Source organism: Micromesistius poutassou, assembly GCF_964030765.1.
Source record: "Micromesistius poutassou genome assembly, chromosome: 3".
Classification (NCBI taxonomy): Eukaryota; Metazoa; Chordata; class Actinopteri; order Gadiformes; family Gadidae; genus Micromesistius; species Micromesistius poutassou.
This window is the reverse complement of record NC_140273.1, coordinates 661,462-679,033: the sequence shown is the minus strand read 5'-3', so window position 1 is coordinate 679,033 and position 17,572 is coordinate 661,462. Positions and strand designations below refer to the sequence as shown.

The following is a 17,572-nucleotide window of genomic DNA, read 5'->3' as shown; positions in this document are numbered from 1 at the left end:
AAACACATATATTTTTGGCGTAAAGAGAGAGCTCTCGCAACTTATTGATCTCTTTCTTCTCCATGTATTGTCATATACAATTATATATAACATCGGCACTTGACTCACTTAGTAGTCGCTCGATTACACCGAGCTCCGCTCCCATTTAGTCTCTGACGTTAATTGCAATTGATTTCGACGTGTTTTTCCTTTTCCTGTTCAGCGGACAGTGGAACCGCAGCCCTGTATTCCAAACAGGACGAGATCTTCACCATGAATTGCGACATGGATGGTGAGTGAGTGACTATGTGAGAGGTACAGCAGGAGAACTGTGTGCGCTGTCTGTTTCTAAACAAACCTTCTGCGCCCCGACTGTTTCAGGAGACATGGAGAACCAAGTTGAGATGGAGGAGAAGACCAGGCTCATCAATCAGGTTCTGGAACTCCAGCACACCTTGGAAGGTAATGGGACATTCACACAACTACAACAACTACACAACACAATGGCCCTTTCTCACGTGACCTCAAAGTGGTACAATAATAGCCACACCATACGTTGTGTACACGCTAAGAATCCCGTACTAATTATCTGAGTCAGTATGGGAAGGTGGACCTTGACATCCGATACGGCGCAGTAAAGCCTAATATCGTTAAGTGATTGCTGAGCGCTGACATACCTGCAGTCTTAAGTGCTGTGCAAGGCCGGGGGCTACAGCAAGAGAGGGCATCCTCTCTCTCTCTCTCTCTCACCACTAGCGCTCAGCCAATAACATCGCCACACTCCAGCAGTTACCCCTGACGTGGTTCTAGTCTGTCGCCGTGTCTCTCTTCCTCTCTTTGCATCATTAGTTCTGCTCCAACCCCTGTTCTTCATGTAGGCAGCCGTGTGGCTCAAAGAGGTAGAGCGGATTGGCTGGTAACCGGAAGGTTGCTAGTTCGATCCCCGACTCCTCCTAGCTCCTAGAGTGTCGAGGTGCCCCTGAGCGAGACGCCCTCAGCCTGACTGCTCCCGATGTTCTGGCTGACACCGCCGTCGGTGTGTGAATGTGTGCATGAATGGGTGAATGTTACATTGTGTTCAATATTGTAAAGTGCTTTGAGTGGCCACTGGTTAGAAAAATCGCTGTATAAATACAGTCATTTTACCGTCTACCATGTCCATGCTGCGTCATCACCTCACCCTCCCCTCGCTCGCTCTCCCTCCGTTCCAGATCTGTCCGCGCGGGTGGACGCCGTCAAGGAGGAGAACCTGAAGCTCAAGTCGGAGAACCAGGTCCTGGGCCAGTACATCGAGAACCTCATGTCTGCCTCCAGCGTCTTCCAGACCACGGACACCAAGAGCAAACGAAAGTAAAAGAAGACCGTGAAGCCGAGACCCGACGTGGCTGTAAGATCCGAGCCTTTCAGGGTCCTGGGGGGGGGGGGTTCTAGAGCCCGCCGTGGAAGGAGCCGTTGTCTCCGGTGCAGACCTGGACACTCCTCTTGTCTCGCTTAACTGAGCACGCTCAGAAGGCCCTAGGTCTGTTCCGTTGAAACGTCACTCACTCCCAAGGTCGGGACTGTCCCTCCTCCTCTTCGCCCTTTCTATGGGACCCGATGGCTGCTTCTCAGCTGGTTGAGGATAGAGGTCAGGAGGGTGGGTGTCTGCCGTATCGTAGGCTAACCGTGGATGATCCGGTCCCATATAAAGAGGTGAAGGGGTCCTTTCTACCCAGTGTCCGGTCCTCAAACTGGTCCCCCTGCCAAGGCCCGAGCAGTATTTGCTACTAGATCTTTGCTCTTGCTGCGGGTGAGGGCAGCTAGGCACTGGGACCATTATTGTATAAAAAATGCTCCAACTTTCTCTGGATGGTCGTGTCTGCCTTGCACTCATGCACATTGTATTGTTTTGTGTAGCAAATGCCATTTATGTGACACACAATACAGCTTAAAAATACTTAAAAGATACTGTGGAGCCCTAATCTGCATTCTGCATCACCTCCCCGTTTCTCGACTTTCACTTTGGTTCATCTTATATGAATCCAGTTTATTTATTTATTTACATTTTCCTCTTTTAACAACTTTAAATCAGCTGGATCTGAGTTTTGGGACAGCGTCAAATTGTTTACCACATGGTTCTGCTTAAACTGGTTACATTGGGATCAAACTGGACTGAGCAATGCGAGTTACACACGGTGGCTTGAGTAGGATTTGATTTGCACGGTCATGTAATTCACTTATTTACAAAGTATTCGTTATGTAAAGTTAATGTAACTAAACTGTTTTAATCCCATTATGGCCTTTTTTGGCAGAACTTCATAAAACTGTAAAAAAATAAATAAATCCTGATTTAGATTAGGTTTGCAGCTCAGTGACCGAGGCTAACTGTACAGTACTGAAGATTGTTTTAACAGTCGCATATCGTTTTTTTAAAATGGCCATTAAAAACAATACAATAGCTGTTAGTCTGCTGCTGTAAAGTTGGTATGCACAAGTTCCCCGCTACGAGGAAGCTCAGCTAAGCTAATCCTGTCGCTTGAGTGTTTTTCTCGTTACCCATTTGTATATAACTAAATCATTAATGCCACCCACTTAACCGTTTAGCTATTCACTACAGTCGTTGTGCAGGTTGAGTTAGCTAAACCATCTTATTTGGTAGACGTGGCCATCAACACTACAGTACTCAATGTACAGGCGTCGAAGAGGAGGGCCAAATCCAAACATTGGGTACAAATACTTAAAGTAAATCAAGTTAAAGTAAGCTACGGTTGAACCCATTGGAAAGATGAATAAATGTACAGTGAGCAGATGGAGGAAGTACGGCAGACAATCTCTCCCATCGCTCGTAGATGGGGGGTTAATAGTCCTTGAGAGCTATGGCACCACTCGCCCTGTCCAGGAAGACTCCGTCTCCGGGCAGGTCTGGGGTGGTAGCGATTAAAAAAAAAAAAAAAAAAAAAAAAAAAAACAAGCTCATCATCTCATCGTATGTCAGAAGAGAAGCGAGCCGTGAAGACATAAGCTGCACTGTAACATACAAAGGAGCATTAGAACAGGTGAATATGTGAATCTGAGACACTTTTTTTCGGTTTTGCTTTCGACCTGCTTTTGCCGCTATTGTAAACAAACACACATTGGTAGACCCTGTCACGTTTTTTCTTTGTTTATTTCGATAAGTTGTGGTTGTACAATAAAATATTCCCATTCCCTTTTTGTTTTATGTAGCAGCATGCCAACGATGCGCTTGTTAAAACCAACTGGCTTGCGTGTAGATACTGTGTACAATTTTGACAAAATGTAATGTTTTAATAAAACATTTTTGTTCCATTAAATGTCCCTATGTCATTGACCAAATAGGAGGAGTAGAAGTCAACCTGGTGGAGAGTTCCGCACCCCACTCCAGTGACCGAGCGTGCAAACATGTTATACTAAATACTTTACTTTTCAAGAGCAATGTACAATTTGCAAAAAACGTATGTAAACAGAGGTCCTGCCACCAACGGGGGGACAGGAACTTTGAACTGCAAAAGCGTCAGACAATACGGACAAAAAAATATTTACGCAGCAAATGAGCTTAATCAACTTATTCTTCAGGAAAAACTATTCCTGCTGGAAAACTTCTAGGTGTCCGGGGCGTTTTGGAGTGGCACAGCAAAGGGGACTGGTTTGGGCTTCAGACTGGGAGTTCTTACTGGGAGAAAGCCCCCGACTGGGACAGAGGAACGGCTGGATCTGGGGAGCGCTCAACGCAGCGCGGCCAAGACCGCGGTCTGCATTAATTATCCTAAAGACACGGCGCCTGTACCGCGTCTCAAACCGAGGCGTGATCCCAGTCGTGTGGGGAGGGGGGTTGCCCAGTAAGCTGGTCAACGTCACCCAAAAAACGACATCATGGATATTTGATTCCTCTCCCTCACATACCGGTTCAGAATAAAACAAGAACAATAAATAGGTCTTCAGTGCCGATGCAGTCTGCAAATCGCTATAACTTAAACACAACTGATTTGATAACTTTACTTTGATAAATAACCCAAAAAAGCTGACTAGAAAGGAGGACCTCATTTAAACCTAAACAAAGTCAATGTAATCAACACCGCGCGCGTCATTTCAACACAACCTGGCTTCAGTTAGAACCCATTCAAACCAGATACAAAAAGACGACGCAACGCGGAACGTGTTAATGTGTATAGAGGGAGGGAGGGAGGGAGGGAGGCCGGGCTGCGCGTTCTGAGGACTCGGGAGTTGAAACGGGATTTGGGTTGATTGAAAATAATTCACCTGGCGGCGAATCCAAAGAACAACATCATATGAAACATACACAGGATGGAAGACCTGGCGGGAACGGACTGCGGGAGGAACGGCGGTCGGGAACTCTGAACAGTCATGTGTCAGGGGGTTAGGTCAGGTGGGGGGGGGGGGAGAACGTTGACACATGGCGACCTAATGGAGGGGGAGAGAAAGGAGCTCTACGCACAAACTCTAGCAGGATGAATCTGACAGAGGGGAAAGTAGCTAGCAGATGCAGCAGTAGGTGGAGTAACAGTAGGGTTGCAGTTGGAGGATGGGTGAAGTAACACAGAAAATGGCAGCAGTAGCTGGGTGGGTGAGTGGGTGGGTGTGTGTAGAAGGAAGGATGTAGCAGTTGGAGGATGGGTGGAGTGACGCAGAGGAGGGTAGCGGTAGCTGGGTGGGTGGGTGCAGTTACTAGAGGTGCAGAAGTAGGAGGATGGGTGGCGTAGCAGTTGGAGGGTGGGTGTGGTACCGCACAGGAGGGTAGCAGTTGGAGCATGGCAGTTGGAGGCCGGGTGGAGGGTAGGCGTCGGAGGCTGGGTGGAGGGTAGGCGTTGGTGGGTGGGTGGATGGGGGGGAGCCAGGCTGAACGCCGGCTACTGGTTGGTTAGGAGGGAGAGGGCGTGGCCCCCTCAGCGGTGGAGCTGAGGACCAGCCCGGGGCGCTCCTCCACCTCCCTCTAGCCCCAACAAGCCATATCTGGGTGGGGGTGGGGGTGGGGGTGGGGGGTGGGGGGGGGGGCAGCAGTGGCGGCGGTGGTGGTCTTCCACGCTTGGTTCTCTCTTCAGTCTTTCCGTACCCTCCTCTTCCTCACCGCCTGCTTGTTCGTGCCCACGTCGCCCGCCTCTTTAGGCTGCAGAGAGAGGGACAGACGGGGGGACAAACGACGGGTTAAGGAGGGCGGCTGCGTGGCTTTAGGTCACCCTACGTCAGTAAAATGCAGAGCAGTAAGACGTCTTTGGTGTTGCCCTTTTTAATGATCGGGTGATCCCCTGTTCGTATCCCGATGACAATATGACTTTGGACAAATAAACTCTTATTCAAGTATGCAGTTGTAATGTGTTTAGAATGATGATATCCACATTTTTAACATTGTCAACAATGTTAAATATACAACAATATATATATATATAATATACAATATAAAGTGCAGCCCTAGTTCACGTAAAAATTTAAATAAAGTACACATAAGCATCACCAAGGAAAGCTATGATGAATACAAAATGGAATGAACCAAACAAGTTACACACAGTAATGATACAGGCTGACCAGCCTACGATCAGCTGTTCAGAGCTGCATTGCAATGAGAGACACATCGTGACTCCTTCATGACAAAGAATCACTACAGGAAATGACAAACCTCTTCTGACGCTCCTCCCTGAGCCTTGCCCTCCTCCTCCTCCTCCTCTTCGTCGTCATTTTCTCCCTGGCTATCTCCTCCTGCCTCTGCACTATCCTCCTCTTCTTCCTCCTCCTCCTCCTCTTCTTCTTCCTCTTCCTCCTCCTCCTCTTCCTCCACCTCCTCGGTCACATCTGACAGGGGGAGAGAGAGAGAGGCACACACAGTTTGTAGGAAGGTGTGGTTAGGGCTATGAATAATTGATGCGAGTGCAAAACAGGAAAGACGGAGAGAGTTAAATGTTAGACAGAGGGAGAGAGAATGAGGTGGAGACAAAGAGTGCGATAGAGAGAGCGAGTTGAGAGAGAGCGCGATGAAGGAAAAGAGTGTGATACAGAGTGAGATAGAGAGTGAGCGAGATGGAGCGAGTGTGAGAGAGAATGTGATGGAGAGAAAGAGTGCGATGAAGAGAGAGTGCAATAGAGCGAGCTGGAGAGAAAGAGCGAGATGGAGAGAGAGTGAGATAGAGAGCGAGATGGAGAGTGAGTTAGGATGGAGTGAGAGATGGAAAGGATGAGACGGAGAGAAAGTGAGATGGAGAAACACAGAAAGAGTAAGATGGAGGGACAGAGAAAGAGAGCGAGATGGAGAGAAAGAGTGCGATAAAGAGCGAGACGGAGAGAGAGTGCGATGAAGAAAAAGAGTGCGATAGAGAGCGAATAGAGAGTAAAAGTGCATCAGAGAGTGAGATGGAGAGAGAGGGCGGGTGTGCGCCACCGACCTGCAGGTGGGGCCGCCTCATTGGCCGAGGCCTGAGCTGCCTTCTCCCCTTCCTCTGCTGCAGCGGTGCCCTCGTCCTCCTCTTCGTCCTCCTCCTCCTCCTCCTCGTCTTCCTCCTCTATGTCGGGACGGGGCCGGTCCGTCTTCTTGTACGCGTACTCGTCTTCAGGTTTCTGTGGAGACGGGAGAGGGGTCGAAGGGGTCAAGACAGGGCTGACAGGAGAACCTCTCCTTAATTAGAAAGATGGACAGAGACAGAGAGAGAGAGAGAGAGAGAGAGAGAGAGAGAGAGAGAGAGAGAGAAAGACAGAGAGAGCGAGAGAGAAACAGACAGACAGAGCGAGAGAGACAGAGAGAAAGAGACAGAAACAGACAGAGAGAGAATGACAAAGAGAGAGATAGAGAAACAGACAGAGCAAGAGAGAGAGACAGAGAGAGAGAGAGAGACAGAGAGACCTAGACACAGAGAGAGACGGCAGACAGTGGAGCGAGTAAGACAGAGAGAGAGAGAGAGAGGGAGAGAGACGGAGACAGACAGACAGACAGACAGACAGACAGGCGAGCTGTGGTGCGTACCTTGGGCCAGCAGAAGAGCACGGCCAGTCCCACGGGCAGGCCCACGGTGAGGATGTAGATCACCCAGAGCCAGGGCCGCTCCTCTGCAGCCAGCATCAGCTGGGCAAACACGCCCGGCTGCAGGGACAAACACACACACACATGAGGCAAATGTTGGCGTTCACCACCAGTGTATGGACACGGGTTCTCTGCGCTGCTATTGCCTCCTGTACAACCTCCAAATGTTGGCATTAAGCTGCCCCCAATTCTAAGACAATACCGATAAATCTCAGTTCAAATGATGTGCGTGTACTCCAAAGAGGCAAGGCATGCGCACGGTTAAACACAAACGCACACCAACCAATCCTAGTCCAATTGAAGAAGCTTTTCTCCTTGAAAAAAATGTACGTCAAACTATATGTCACCTCTTAGGCAATTATTGTATGTTGTACGTCCTATGTTGTTATCCTAGCCATCTTTGTTGTATACGGGGAATGGGTTAACCTAGTGATCGTTAGTGCTCGGCACTTGGTTCTATGTTATCTCTTTATTCTGACAAATGTACTTAATGTAAGCTAAATGCCCTAAATGTAAATGTAAATGTAAATGTCAACTATATATCAAATATTATTTGATATACGATTGAAATGATTGAGATCTCAAACTCTGGATATTGTTTTCATCGCAAAATGTCACCCGTGACGGTCGTCTCGTCACGCTGATAAAAACAAATAAACCGCTAATAAAAACAAATAAACCGCCTAATAAAAACAAATAAATCCCGGCAAAAGTGTTATTTTTGGAGTGTTCACGTGTAGTGTATACTAAAACAATTATTCACCTCAGGCTCCGTGAATAATTGTTAAATATATTTTAGAACCCAGAAGGAGCGTGCAACGTGTGTGTGCACGTGTGTGTGCGCGCGCACGTGTGCGTGTGTGTGTGTGCTAGGGATGTGAATAACTCAAATTTTTCATGGTTGAATAATGAGTGGGTGGTATGAACGAATAATCGATTATTCGATGTGTGCCGACATTCACAAAGGCAGCCATGGATCATCGGCAAGAAATCACTTAATATCTTAAACGCAAAAAAACAAACTTTAACAGTGATCAGTGTTTGTGTTGTATATATTAATATTTATGCTTGTGTATTGTGTATATTGTTTTTCTGTACATTAATAATAATAATAAAAAAAACGAATAGTGCTACAGAACCAACGTTAGTTCCGTCCGTTAATTCTTGTTTATTTGAATGGGAAAAAATGTTAAAAATCGGCTTTGACCCTCGGGAACGAATAATGGAATAATCTAATATTCTATACCCATCCCTAGTGCGTGCGTGCGTGCGTGCGTGTGCGCGTGCGGTGGTGTCTCCACCTCGTTGGCGCTGGCCACCAGCTTCTTGAGGCCCCAGCTGTCGGCCGCCCAGCGGTCCGCCACCTCCTTGTGGGAGGTGACGATGAAGTTGTCGAAGTAGATGTCTGACGTCATGGACCAGAGCTCCAGGCCCACCGCCCTGAAGGCCTTCATCCTGAAGGGCTGCAGGTCCTCGAAGAACTCGGGGTTCAGGATCTTCTTGGGGCTCCACACTCCCTAAGGGGCGGGGGGGAGAGAGGTCACGCTAAAACTAGGAAACTAGAGGTGTAACGATACGCGTATTCGTACCAATTCTTTTCGGTACTGTTCCATTTTGGTGCGTACCAATTTTTTTTTTTTATATATATACATATAATTTTTTTTTTTATTGATTATCACACACTCTGAGTGTCTCGCCTTGTCCTGATGTTTTGTGTTGAGGACCACAATGGAAACAAGTCCTGGACTTTATTGTGTTTTTATCCTCAATTGTCTTTGATGTCTTTTCATGTGTGTGTAAGACATTTGTTTGACACAATTTAAATAAATCGAAATAAAATAAATCAAATCAACTAAAAAAAAAAAAAAAAAGTTTGATAAAAATACAATTTTTAACCCCTAAAACATGACCAGAACTGGACTGTGGGATGGAACCAAAGCGCAAAGTGCTTTCAGATGTGGACGTGCCCTCTGCCCTCGCTGAGGGTTTGACCGGGCAGAGGACCACCAGCCCCCGCCGTACCTGGTAGTTGGGGTTGTCCACCAGCGGGGCCTTCCACTTGCCCTTGTACAGGGGGTTGTTGACGGTGGGGGACTTCCAGTGGCCGCAGCCCGGCGCCGTGGCACACACCGGGTTGGGGATCTGGGGCGCCTCCCACTCGCCGTCCATCTCCTCGTCCCTGAGGACCAGAGGAGGGGGGAGCGGTTAGGAGAGACCCAGGGTGAGGAGGGACCAGAGGCAGGTGACACGAGCTATGATGGTGGTCAAACTAGGCCAAACTCTGTGAAACAATAAGACTCTCGCTATAACGCGATCTCGGGAATAATACGTCATTTAGTGACCCCAAAGTGACCCCGCATTGAGCAAAGGTTTAGTGTACATAACATATTGTTCATGTAATGCAAGTGACCAAGTTAGAGTGTATGCATTTAACACATCTCCCTAATAACATTCGTCGTTGAATGACTGCCGGGTCGTATAGGAGGAGTGTGTAGTTACCAGTCCTCGGGCTTCTCGGCGCTGGGGTCCGACACAAACTCTGGCTCCTCGTCCAGCCAGCCCTCAGGCTTCAGGGCATCGGGGTCCTGGATCTTAGCGGGGGCCTCCTCGTCCCTGGGGGGCGCCGGCACAGAGAGAGAGAGAGAGAGGTGAGAGGGGGGCTACATGTAGGTGAAGGAGTGCTGAGCAAACACATGACAAAATAAGGCGCTCTTAACAGATTTCCCTGCTCCCAGCGTCACTACTTCCATTTCTCCTCCAGGTGGTGCTCAACACAAGAACGAGGGAAACTTGAACGGAAGTTAAGTAGCCAAAGATGAAAAACTCTGTTTGGACCATGAATAAAGACAGGAATCCAGCACTTTACCTTATCACGGTCATTTTGTATTCATAGTTAGACATATATATCGCAATGTATCGTTATAGGAATGCCTAACAATATATTGATTATCGCCGAATCCCTGTATCGCGATTTATTAATCGTCACTTAACCTTTTCACAGTCATGTTGTATTCATAGTTCGTCATATATCGTGATGTATCGTTATAAGATTGTCAAGCAATATATTGATTATCGCAGAATCACTATCGCGATATTATCGGTATTGTGGGCGATATTTTAGCGGTATCGTGTGCCACGTATCGTATCGTATGGTGAGGTACCCGGTGACCCCCCCCAGCCCTACATGCGACCCCCTCCCCGTCCTCACCAGTCCTCAGGTCTGTATCGTATGGTGAGGTACCCGGTGACCCCCCCCAGCACCTACATGTGACCCCCTCCCCGTCCTCACCAGTCCTCAGGTCTGTATCGTATGGTGAGGTACCCGGTGACCCCCCCCCCAGCCCTACATGCGACCCCCTCCCCGTCCTCACCAGTCCTCAGGTTTGATGGCCTCGGGGTCGGGGATCTTGGCCCTCTCGTCCCAGTCTTCGGGCTTGGAGTCCTTGGGGTCGTCGATCTCCTTGGGCGGGTTGACGGGCGGGACCACGTCGTGCAGCAGGCTGCCCCGGCTCACGCTGGACTGGTCGATGAACAGCTCGTAGCTGTTGTCCGGGTTCAGCACTGGTGGTGGGGGGGGTACAGGTAAATCAGGCTTAGGAATGATTGAATGAAGGAAGGAATGAAGGGGGAATTTGGGGTTTATGTTAGAGCCAGACCCATGTATCGGTTGGCTGGTTTTATCGGCCGATTTTTGCCTATCACAGATATATATATCGTATCTGCGTATGTGTTCGCCGATATGAAAACTTAAAGGACGATTCTGGGATTTTGAACATTGAGCATTGACCCTTTCTGGGTTGTGTAGGATGAAATAAGAGTGGTTGACATCAACATTTTTTTGAAAAATTTACGATACTTGATTTGGAACATCAACGAACACCACTAACCACTCGGTGAGCTGCACATTTCTGAAAACGAACGTTTAGGGTTGTTTTAAGGACAGGTTTGTGAATGCACGTAGCCAGCCATCCTGAAGCAGGCAGGGGCGATTCTTAATGAGCCAAATACCCGAGACAGGACCAATAGTCAAAATTTCGGTGTCAACCACTCTATTTCAACATTGAGCAAGGCTCAATGTTCAAAATACCGGAATTGTCCGTTAAGAAATGGTGTCGATTTGTTTACGTAATCACCCCTCTATAAATCCTCCACTGTAGTGGCTGAACCTCTAAACAGAGCACATCTGCGTAAACACTCCCAACACTAAGAGCTTTAGATCCCGTTCTGTGTGAGGGTCAGTAGCTCCTCCCCATGCTACAGGTCATTGGTTCCTTTAGTGCTGGGTTTTTATACAATGTTGCTGTGGCTCGAAGCATTGCTTGAGGGTGACCAGCCTATCCCAAGGAGCAGCTCCACCCCCAGGATCCCATGATATGTATATAGTTAGCCTCATAGTATAATCTCCTAAATCATATCTTAAGGTTCATCTTATATTTAGTGTCAAAAATTCCAAATAGTCAAATAGATGACGTAAAAAGCACTCTGATTGGCTTAGGATATAGACAATGAGGCCCAGTGAATCAGCAGCGTTAGGAGATAAGAGTTAGGTTAGATATCACAATTTGGCCAAAATATGACTCTGGCAATTATGCTATGGGTGATATATCAATATTTTGAATATCGGCCGATATTGATAATCTTTCGGCCCCAAAAATCCACTATCAGTCGGGCTGCAGTTTCAGTCTCCCTCCCTCTCCCCCTCTCCCCCTCTCCTACATAAGCAGTAATGAGATACACAGCAGGACTGAGGTGGGTCCCCCCCCCCCCCCGGCCTTTTCTGTGAAATCATGAGTGCTTTGTATTTGAGGTTGTTTTGTAAATGGATGGTTATAGATTTCTGAGGTTTTATTGTGTGTGGGAGGAAATGGATTTCCATTAGATCTCCGTTTAGGGCCTCTCTGGACCCTGGCCCCGTGGTGAGAGAAACAAAGAGTCCGTCTCACTAACGTCTGGCTTGTGTAAAGCAAAGGAGGAAAGGCTCCGCCCTCTCCCAGCTGGCCAAAAGCGTGCTTGACTTATGGTGCGTTTTAGTATTCTCTGCGAACCGTCTCGGACCTCGGATGTGACGTCACGTCTCGTCTCGGAATCCTTGCTCGGTCTCCTGAAGAGTTCAACCGAGCAGCCGAGTTCGCCGTCCGAGTAAAAAGGGGCGTGTTCGTGCGTGTCGCTAGGCAACGTCCTCGGACCTCCGAGACGGATCGATAATAAAACGCACCGTTACATCTGGATGATGTCGTGGTGAAGGCTAGGGTGTGTCATTATTCTTTAATTATTTTAGGGTGTGTCATTATTAGGGATGCACCGAAATTTCGGCCACCGAAAATTTTCGGCCGAAAATGGCCCAAAAGCGCATTTTCGGCTTTCGGCCGAAACACTTTTATCACCGAAACACGGCCGAAACAGGAAATTGTGATGACGCAAACAAAAACCAGTGAAACATTCACCATCATCAGTGAAACATTGTGAAACAAATGACACCTCTAGCTAAATGTAGTAATCTAGAGAACCAGCTACAACCTTGTTTTCATCCAAACGAGCCGTCTTTAGCAACGGCTCGCTATGAGACAGCTTCTATGAGCTGTCGGCTATCATCCGCGAGTTTAGGGACCGTCCGCAAAGTGCCGACAGCTTCTATGAGCTGTCGGCTATCATCCGCGAGCTTAGGGACCGTCTGCAAAGTGCAAAACGGAAAACGGTGTTGTTGTTTTTTCAGTGCTAAATAAATATTTTTATACTTTTAATAATTGTAATTGATTTATTCTTTGAATTGCAATGCCTTGATTTTAGTGAGGTTAGTACACAGTCATAGCTATAAATGCAATGGTAGGCCTACTAATAATTGGCATAATAATTTATTTCGGTGTTTCGGTTTTCGGCCTTGGTTTCCTCATTTTCGGTTTTCAGTTTCGGCCAAGAATTTTCATATCGGTGCATCCCTAGTCAATATTCTTTAGCCGTTCACGTATACCTTCAAAACGCCTCACCCAGGGGGTAAAGTAGTGTTGTTCCGATACCTATATCAGTATCGGAAATTCCCCCGATGCTGCCTAAAATGCAGTATCGGGGGATAGGCGAGTACGCAAGTACTCGCAGATCCGATACCATCACATGACTAGCTCATTAACTACACAGGCAAAGAGCACCACAACACGTGAGGTGTTATGCTGCGTTCGTTAACGGTCAGAGGTGGAAAGTCGGAATGGAAAGCGCTTCATCTCCGACCTATGTGCGTTCGAGCTACCGTGTCTGAAAAAACATGGATGCTTAACTACAAGCATATAAATGTATTATTACAATTATAGATTGTAAATTATCTAGTTCGGAAAAAAGTGTTGACAGTAAGTGTCGCTGTCATCGTAGGAGAACCCTTCAATAAGAACAAATTCTATTAGTAGTTACAATGCTAGATGCTGTATCGGTATATACGCAGTATCGGCTGATACTCAAGTTCAGGAATCTAAATCAGTATCGGCAAAGGAATTAATGGTATCTGAACATCTCTAGTGTAAAGGTGAGTCTCCTCACTCACCTAGGGTGTAAAGGTGAGCCTTCTCACTCACCTAGGGTGTAGAGGTGAGTCTTCTTGTCCATGTAGATCTTCTTGAGGTCCACGTCGGCCCGCTTGGCGTGCTTCTCCTCCAGGTCTTTGTTCAGGGGGTTCATGTGGCGGAAGATGAAGTGCAGTTTGTAGTCCTCGCCGCACTTGTCCGGCCCGAACATGATGGTGTAGGGCGTGCGGTCGTTGAACTGCTCCTGTGGGGCGAACACCAGAAGAAGAGAGTCATGATGATTCGATTTGATTTGTATGTAGGTATGTTTGTTACCCACACAAACATACCTACATACATACATACACACACGTAAACCGCGGTGTAACACGGTTCGACATACCGCGAATACCGATATAAGGTGTCGAGTAATCCGCGACAGAAGTAGAAGAAGGAGTGGACGTTTCTGTTCTACTTCTTTTTTTCTTTGGCATGCTTCTCCTCGCGGTTTAAGTGTATATATGAGAAGATATTTGTGTGTCTTGAGGGTGAAGATAATGATATCAATTGATATTATACAGGTACTGACCAGGTTGAGGCTGGGGCTGTCAGAGAGGAGCTTGATGTACGCTCCTCCACAGTCGATCCCGTCCTGGAAGTTCACCTCATACCTGCAGCAGACATCGAACAGGGGGTTACCTACAACGGTGCTCCTACATCGAGAGACCTTCCTCGACGCATCTCTCGCCTGACTTAACGAGGAGCGCCGCTTAACGAGCAGAGGGGTCGAGGCAAAGGGGGAGGAGGGAGGGGGAGACGTACTGCAGGACCAGAGGTTCCTCCTCGAAGACGAAGGGTTTGGCCAGCAGGGCGGCGATGGCGTGGTGTTTGGCGCGGGACTTGAGCACCAGGCCCTGGTCCCCAGGTACGATGTTCTCCTTCAGCTGCTCTACTGCCCACTTCCCTGAGGGAGGAGGACGCACACGGCGAGTCAGACAGCAGTAGGAGCCAAACAGACCGTGAGAACGCGGTTATCGTACATACATCGGGCTGGGCTCATTTGTTAGTCAGATAGCTTTGTTGGCCGCCTTTTTTTTTTCTTTTCCACACAGGCAAGTTATTTAAAGGGGTGATGCCGCCAGGTGTGAGTGTGATTAGCCGTTACAAGCCGTTTTTTTAAATCTGCCTAGTGGGCGTGATGTATGCTGGATAGATGAGTCCACCAGCCTACCCAGTGGACTGTGGCAAATGTCGCTTATCTATCCATCGTACATCTAGGTGGACACGCCCACTTGAGAAACAAGAGAGTAGGAACGGGGGTACAGCAGAAAACCAAACCGTCGTATTTTGCGATGTCCTCATCAGCGTCGTCCTTCATGGTCTTTGAAACCTGCCATCTGCCGGGACAATTGGTGGAGTGTAAATAATAAATAATAATGATATTAAAACCAGTTCTTCATTATGATAATGAAACTAAATCTATTAAGTGTTTACCAATGTTTGCCACACTGACCCGTGTTAATCTGCTGTATATTGCCTTAATTGTATCCTAAATAAGATACAGATAATGCCGTACCTGTCCAATGATCCATCGTCAAAGGTCTCTGCAAAGTAGACCTCTCCGGTAGGGATTGGAGTCTTGTAAGTAACCTGAGGAGGTCAAAGTCCATCGTTATAACAATAATAATGATATAATATGATATTAATTACACCAATAATTATATTAATACATACATAATTCAGATATTTTAATAAATTATATGATAACAAAAAGGTTAAGCAAGTAAGGGAAGCAAGCCTTAACCATTAATCTGTCACAATCTGTCTACTATTTATGGACATTTCTTGTTTATTGCAGATCATTGTCTGATGTCTAAAAGATCTATTAAAAGATCTCCCTGTCCCATTTCTCCCCCCTTAAAACTTCCACTTGGTTTGGAGTGCCCTCGACAGTAAATCTTCCACTTCGTTTTAAGCCTGCATCGGACCTCACTACGTTTTGAGGGTTGATTATGAGGGCAAAATAGCACTCCCCCCTTTGCTCCCTACAGTAATGGGACACCCTACACGAGAATGAGCAAAATCTAGGGTTAGGGCAAAAGTCTAGGGTTAGGGGAGGTATTGGGACGGGCCTTATGATTCAGTGCTATTGAAGAAAGTGTCCGGGTGAAAGCTGACTGAAACAGGCTGGAGGGGAGAGAGGATACTAGTAACCCATTTGTCAGATTTGTCTACTTGTCCCCAGTTGACCTATAAACCATCCTTGACCTGGAAGGAGACTTTGGCCTTGACGGCCTCCTTTTCTTCCGTCTCCTCTGCCGCCTCATTGTCTGCCAGTATGGTGTCCTCTTCCTCCTCCACCATGGCCTCCTCCTCCTCCTCCTCTTCCTCCATCATGGCCATTATCTCGTCCTCGTCGCTGACCTGGTCCTCTGCGTCCGAGACGGGGAAGTCTGCCTCAGGCTCCTCCTCATCGTGGGCTCCTAACGCCGTTAGAGCCAGGGCGGAGAGGAGCAGACAACACCACAGCCAGCTCCTTCCCAACTTCATCTGGAGGGGGGGGCGGGGGCGGCAGAGGGGATAAAACGGGAGGGGGGGGGGGGAGGGGGGTTAATGGGAAGTGGGGGAAGGGCAGATGAATCCAGAAGGGTGTCAGAGCCATGTCAGATAAGGTGTCAGTGTTGATGTGGCGGTGGGTGAGAAAGGACAGAGCAGGCAGGTGTTTGAAGAAGGCCCGCTATAAATTGAGTTTGCGATTGCACATCGAGACACATGTGGTATAAATAGTCAATTAAAAATAGATTTAAAAAAAAAAGTATAGCAGAGGACTGAGCGAGAAAAGGTTGGAGCTACAGGCAACGTGTAAACAAGATTGTTTTCCTCCTGTAGGCCCTTCCTGTCGCATTAAGATACGTTGTACCCCCTTGTATCTTAGACCGAAAATACACACCAGGAACCTGCGTCTATTATAAGTGAAAAACATATTTTTACCAACGACCTTAAAAATAGCTCACAGAAGTAAAAATATAAACAACAAGCAGGCAATATGAAAGTGCTATATACACACGGCCGAGGATACAGACACGTTTATACTACACTGGGACACGCTTGACCTTCTCTATCATGCACTTTAATCTGTAACTGCCGCACAATCTTACTCCCTGTGTGTGTGTGTGTGTGTGTGTGTGTGTGTGTGTGTGTGTGTGTGTGTGTGTGTGTGTGTGTGTGTGTGTGTGATGGTTTCCCGGCACCTCGTAGTATCACCACATCTCCATGCAGCCTAGTGCGGAGCTCAGCTCACCGATGGCGCGCCACAGGGACGCACTGCGCCTGCGTGTAGCCAGCTGGAGAACTAACGGACCGTACTACTACCCCTAAAAACACCCCACACATAGCTAGCTAACCATAGCGGGGGTATTTTAAAAACACCCTCAATCACATCAGTTCGGGGGGGGGGGGTATTAAACCAAACGGGGCACCCCGACGAACGAACTCAAACGACCGACGATGTGAGCGAGTAAACCTGCTCACAAACCTAGCAAATAACCAAGCTATCGCGATACCACCAAGCTATGGCGATATATGCGGCTCACTGGTGGACGATGGAGAATGAATGACGGGACCAAAAACGCACCTTTCTTCTTGGTTTTGACGCAGGATTTGTTCAATAGTGTTTCCTTCCGTTTTCGTATTAGAGGAAAAAAGGCGTTTTTTTTTTTTTATGAGTAAACCTCGCTTTAACGGACGGGGTTTGAAGGCCTGGCGAGATGTTCGAAGGCTGTGCGGTAGGAAGCGGCTGAAGACCCGGGATGACAGTCGCGACGCGCACGGCAGCGGCGGCGCGTTATTCGGGGATTCGTCCGCCACTGGGCATGCGCAGAAGGCAGGGTTCTGTACGCTATTTCAAAATAAGAGTTCGTTTGTTCCCCCCCCCGCCCCCTACCCACCTCCTCGTGTGACGCACAGTCGTTAATGTTCCGTCGCGAGGTCCGGGTGCCGACGAATAACGCACGCGTACACAGTGAGATTTCTGTTTTTTAAAGTGTTTAAAATAACATCTAGTGCAACATGCTCTTATATATAT

At 47.7% G+C, this 17,572-nt stretch overlaps 2 protein-coding genes across 4 annotated transcripts in view; one reads left to right on the top strand and one right to left on the bottom strand.

The window, feature by feature from the left end:
- Positions 1-2,926, top strand: part of scoca (short coiled-coil protein a) — a 5,267-nt gene extending 2,341 nt beyond the window's left edge. For both annotated transcript variants that reach the window (XM_084465019.1, XM_084465020.1), the window contains exons 2-4: positions 203-271; positions 361-441; positions 1,191-2,926. In XM_084465019.1, the coding sequence (XP_084321145.1) occupies positions 203-271; positions 361-441; positions 1,191-1,333 (293 nt within the window). In that variant the 3' untranslated portion in view covers positions 1,334-2,926. The remainder of the gene's footprint in view (positions 1-202; positions 272-360; positions 442-1,190) is intronic.
- Positions 2,927-3,072: 146 nt separating this feature from the next.
- On the bottom strand, positions 3,073-17,415 carry clgn (calmegin). Of its 2 annotated transcripts, none has more exons than XM_084465017.1 (15): positions 17,123-17,415; positions 15,757-16,038; positions 15,065-15,138; positions 14,827-14,885; positions 14,311-14,452; positions 14,078-14,159; positions 13,561-13,753; positions 10,372-10,561; positions 9,500-9,613; positions 9,023-9,179; positions 8,302-8,517; positions 6,944-7,060; positions 6,369-6,540; positions 5,609-5,781; positions 3,073-5,101 (listed from the first exon to the last, which is right to left on the bottom strand). In XM_084465017.1, the coding sequence occupies exons 2-15, from the start codon at positions 16,036-16,038 to the stop codon at positions 5,033-5,035; spliced, it is 2,040 nt and encodes a 679-aa protein (XP_084321143.1). In that variant the 5' UTR covers positions 17,123-17,415; the 3' UTR covers positions 3,073-5,032. The 2 variants fall into 2 exon arrangements, with proteins under 2 accessions (XP_084321143.1, XP_084321144.1); XM_084465018.1 differs by lacking the exon at positions 17,123-17,415 and adding an exon at positions 16,740-17,060.
- Between the last annotated feature and the right edge of the window lie 157 nt (positions 17,416-17,572).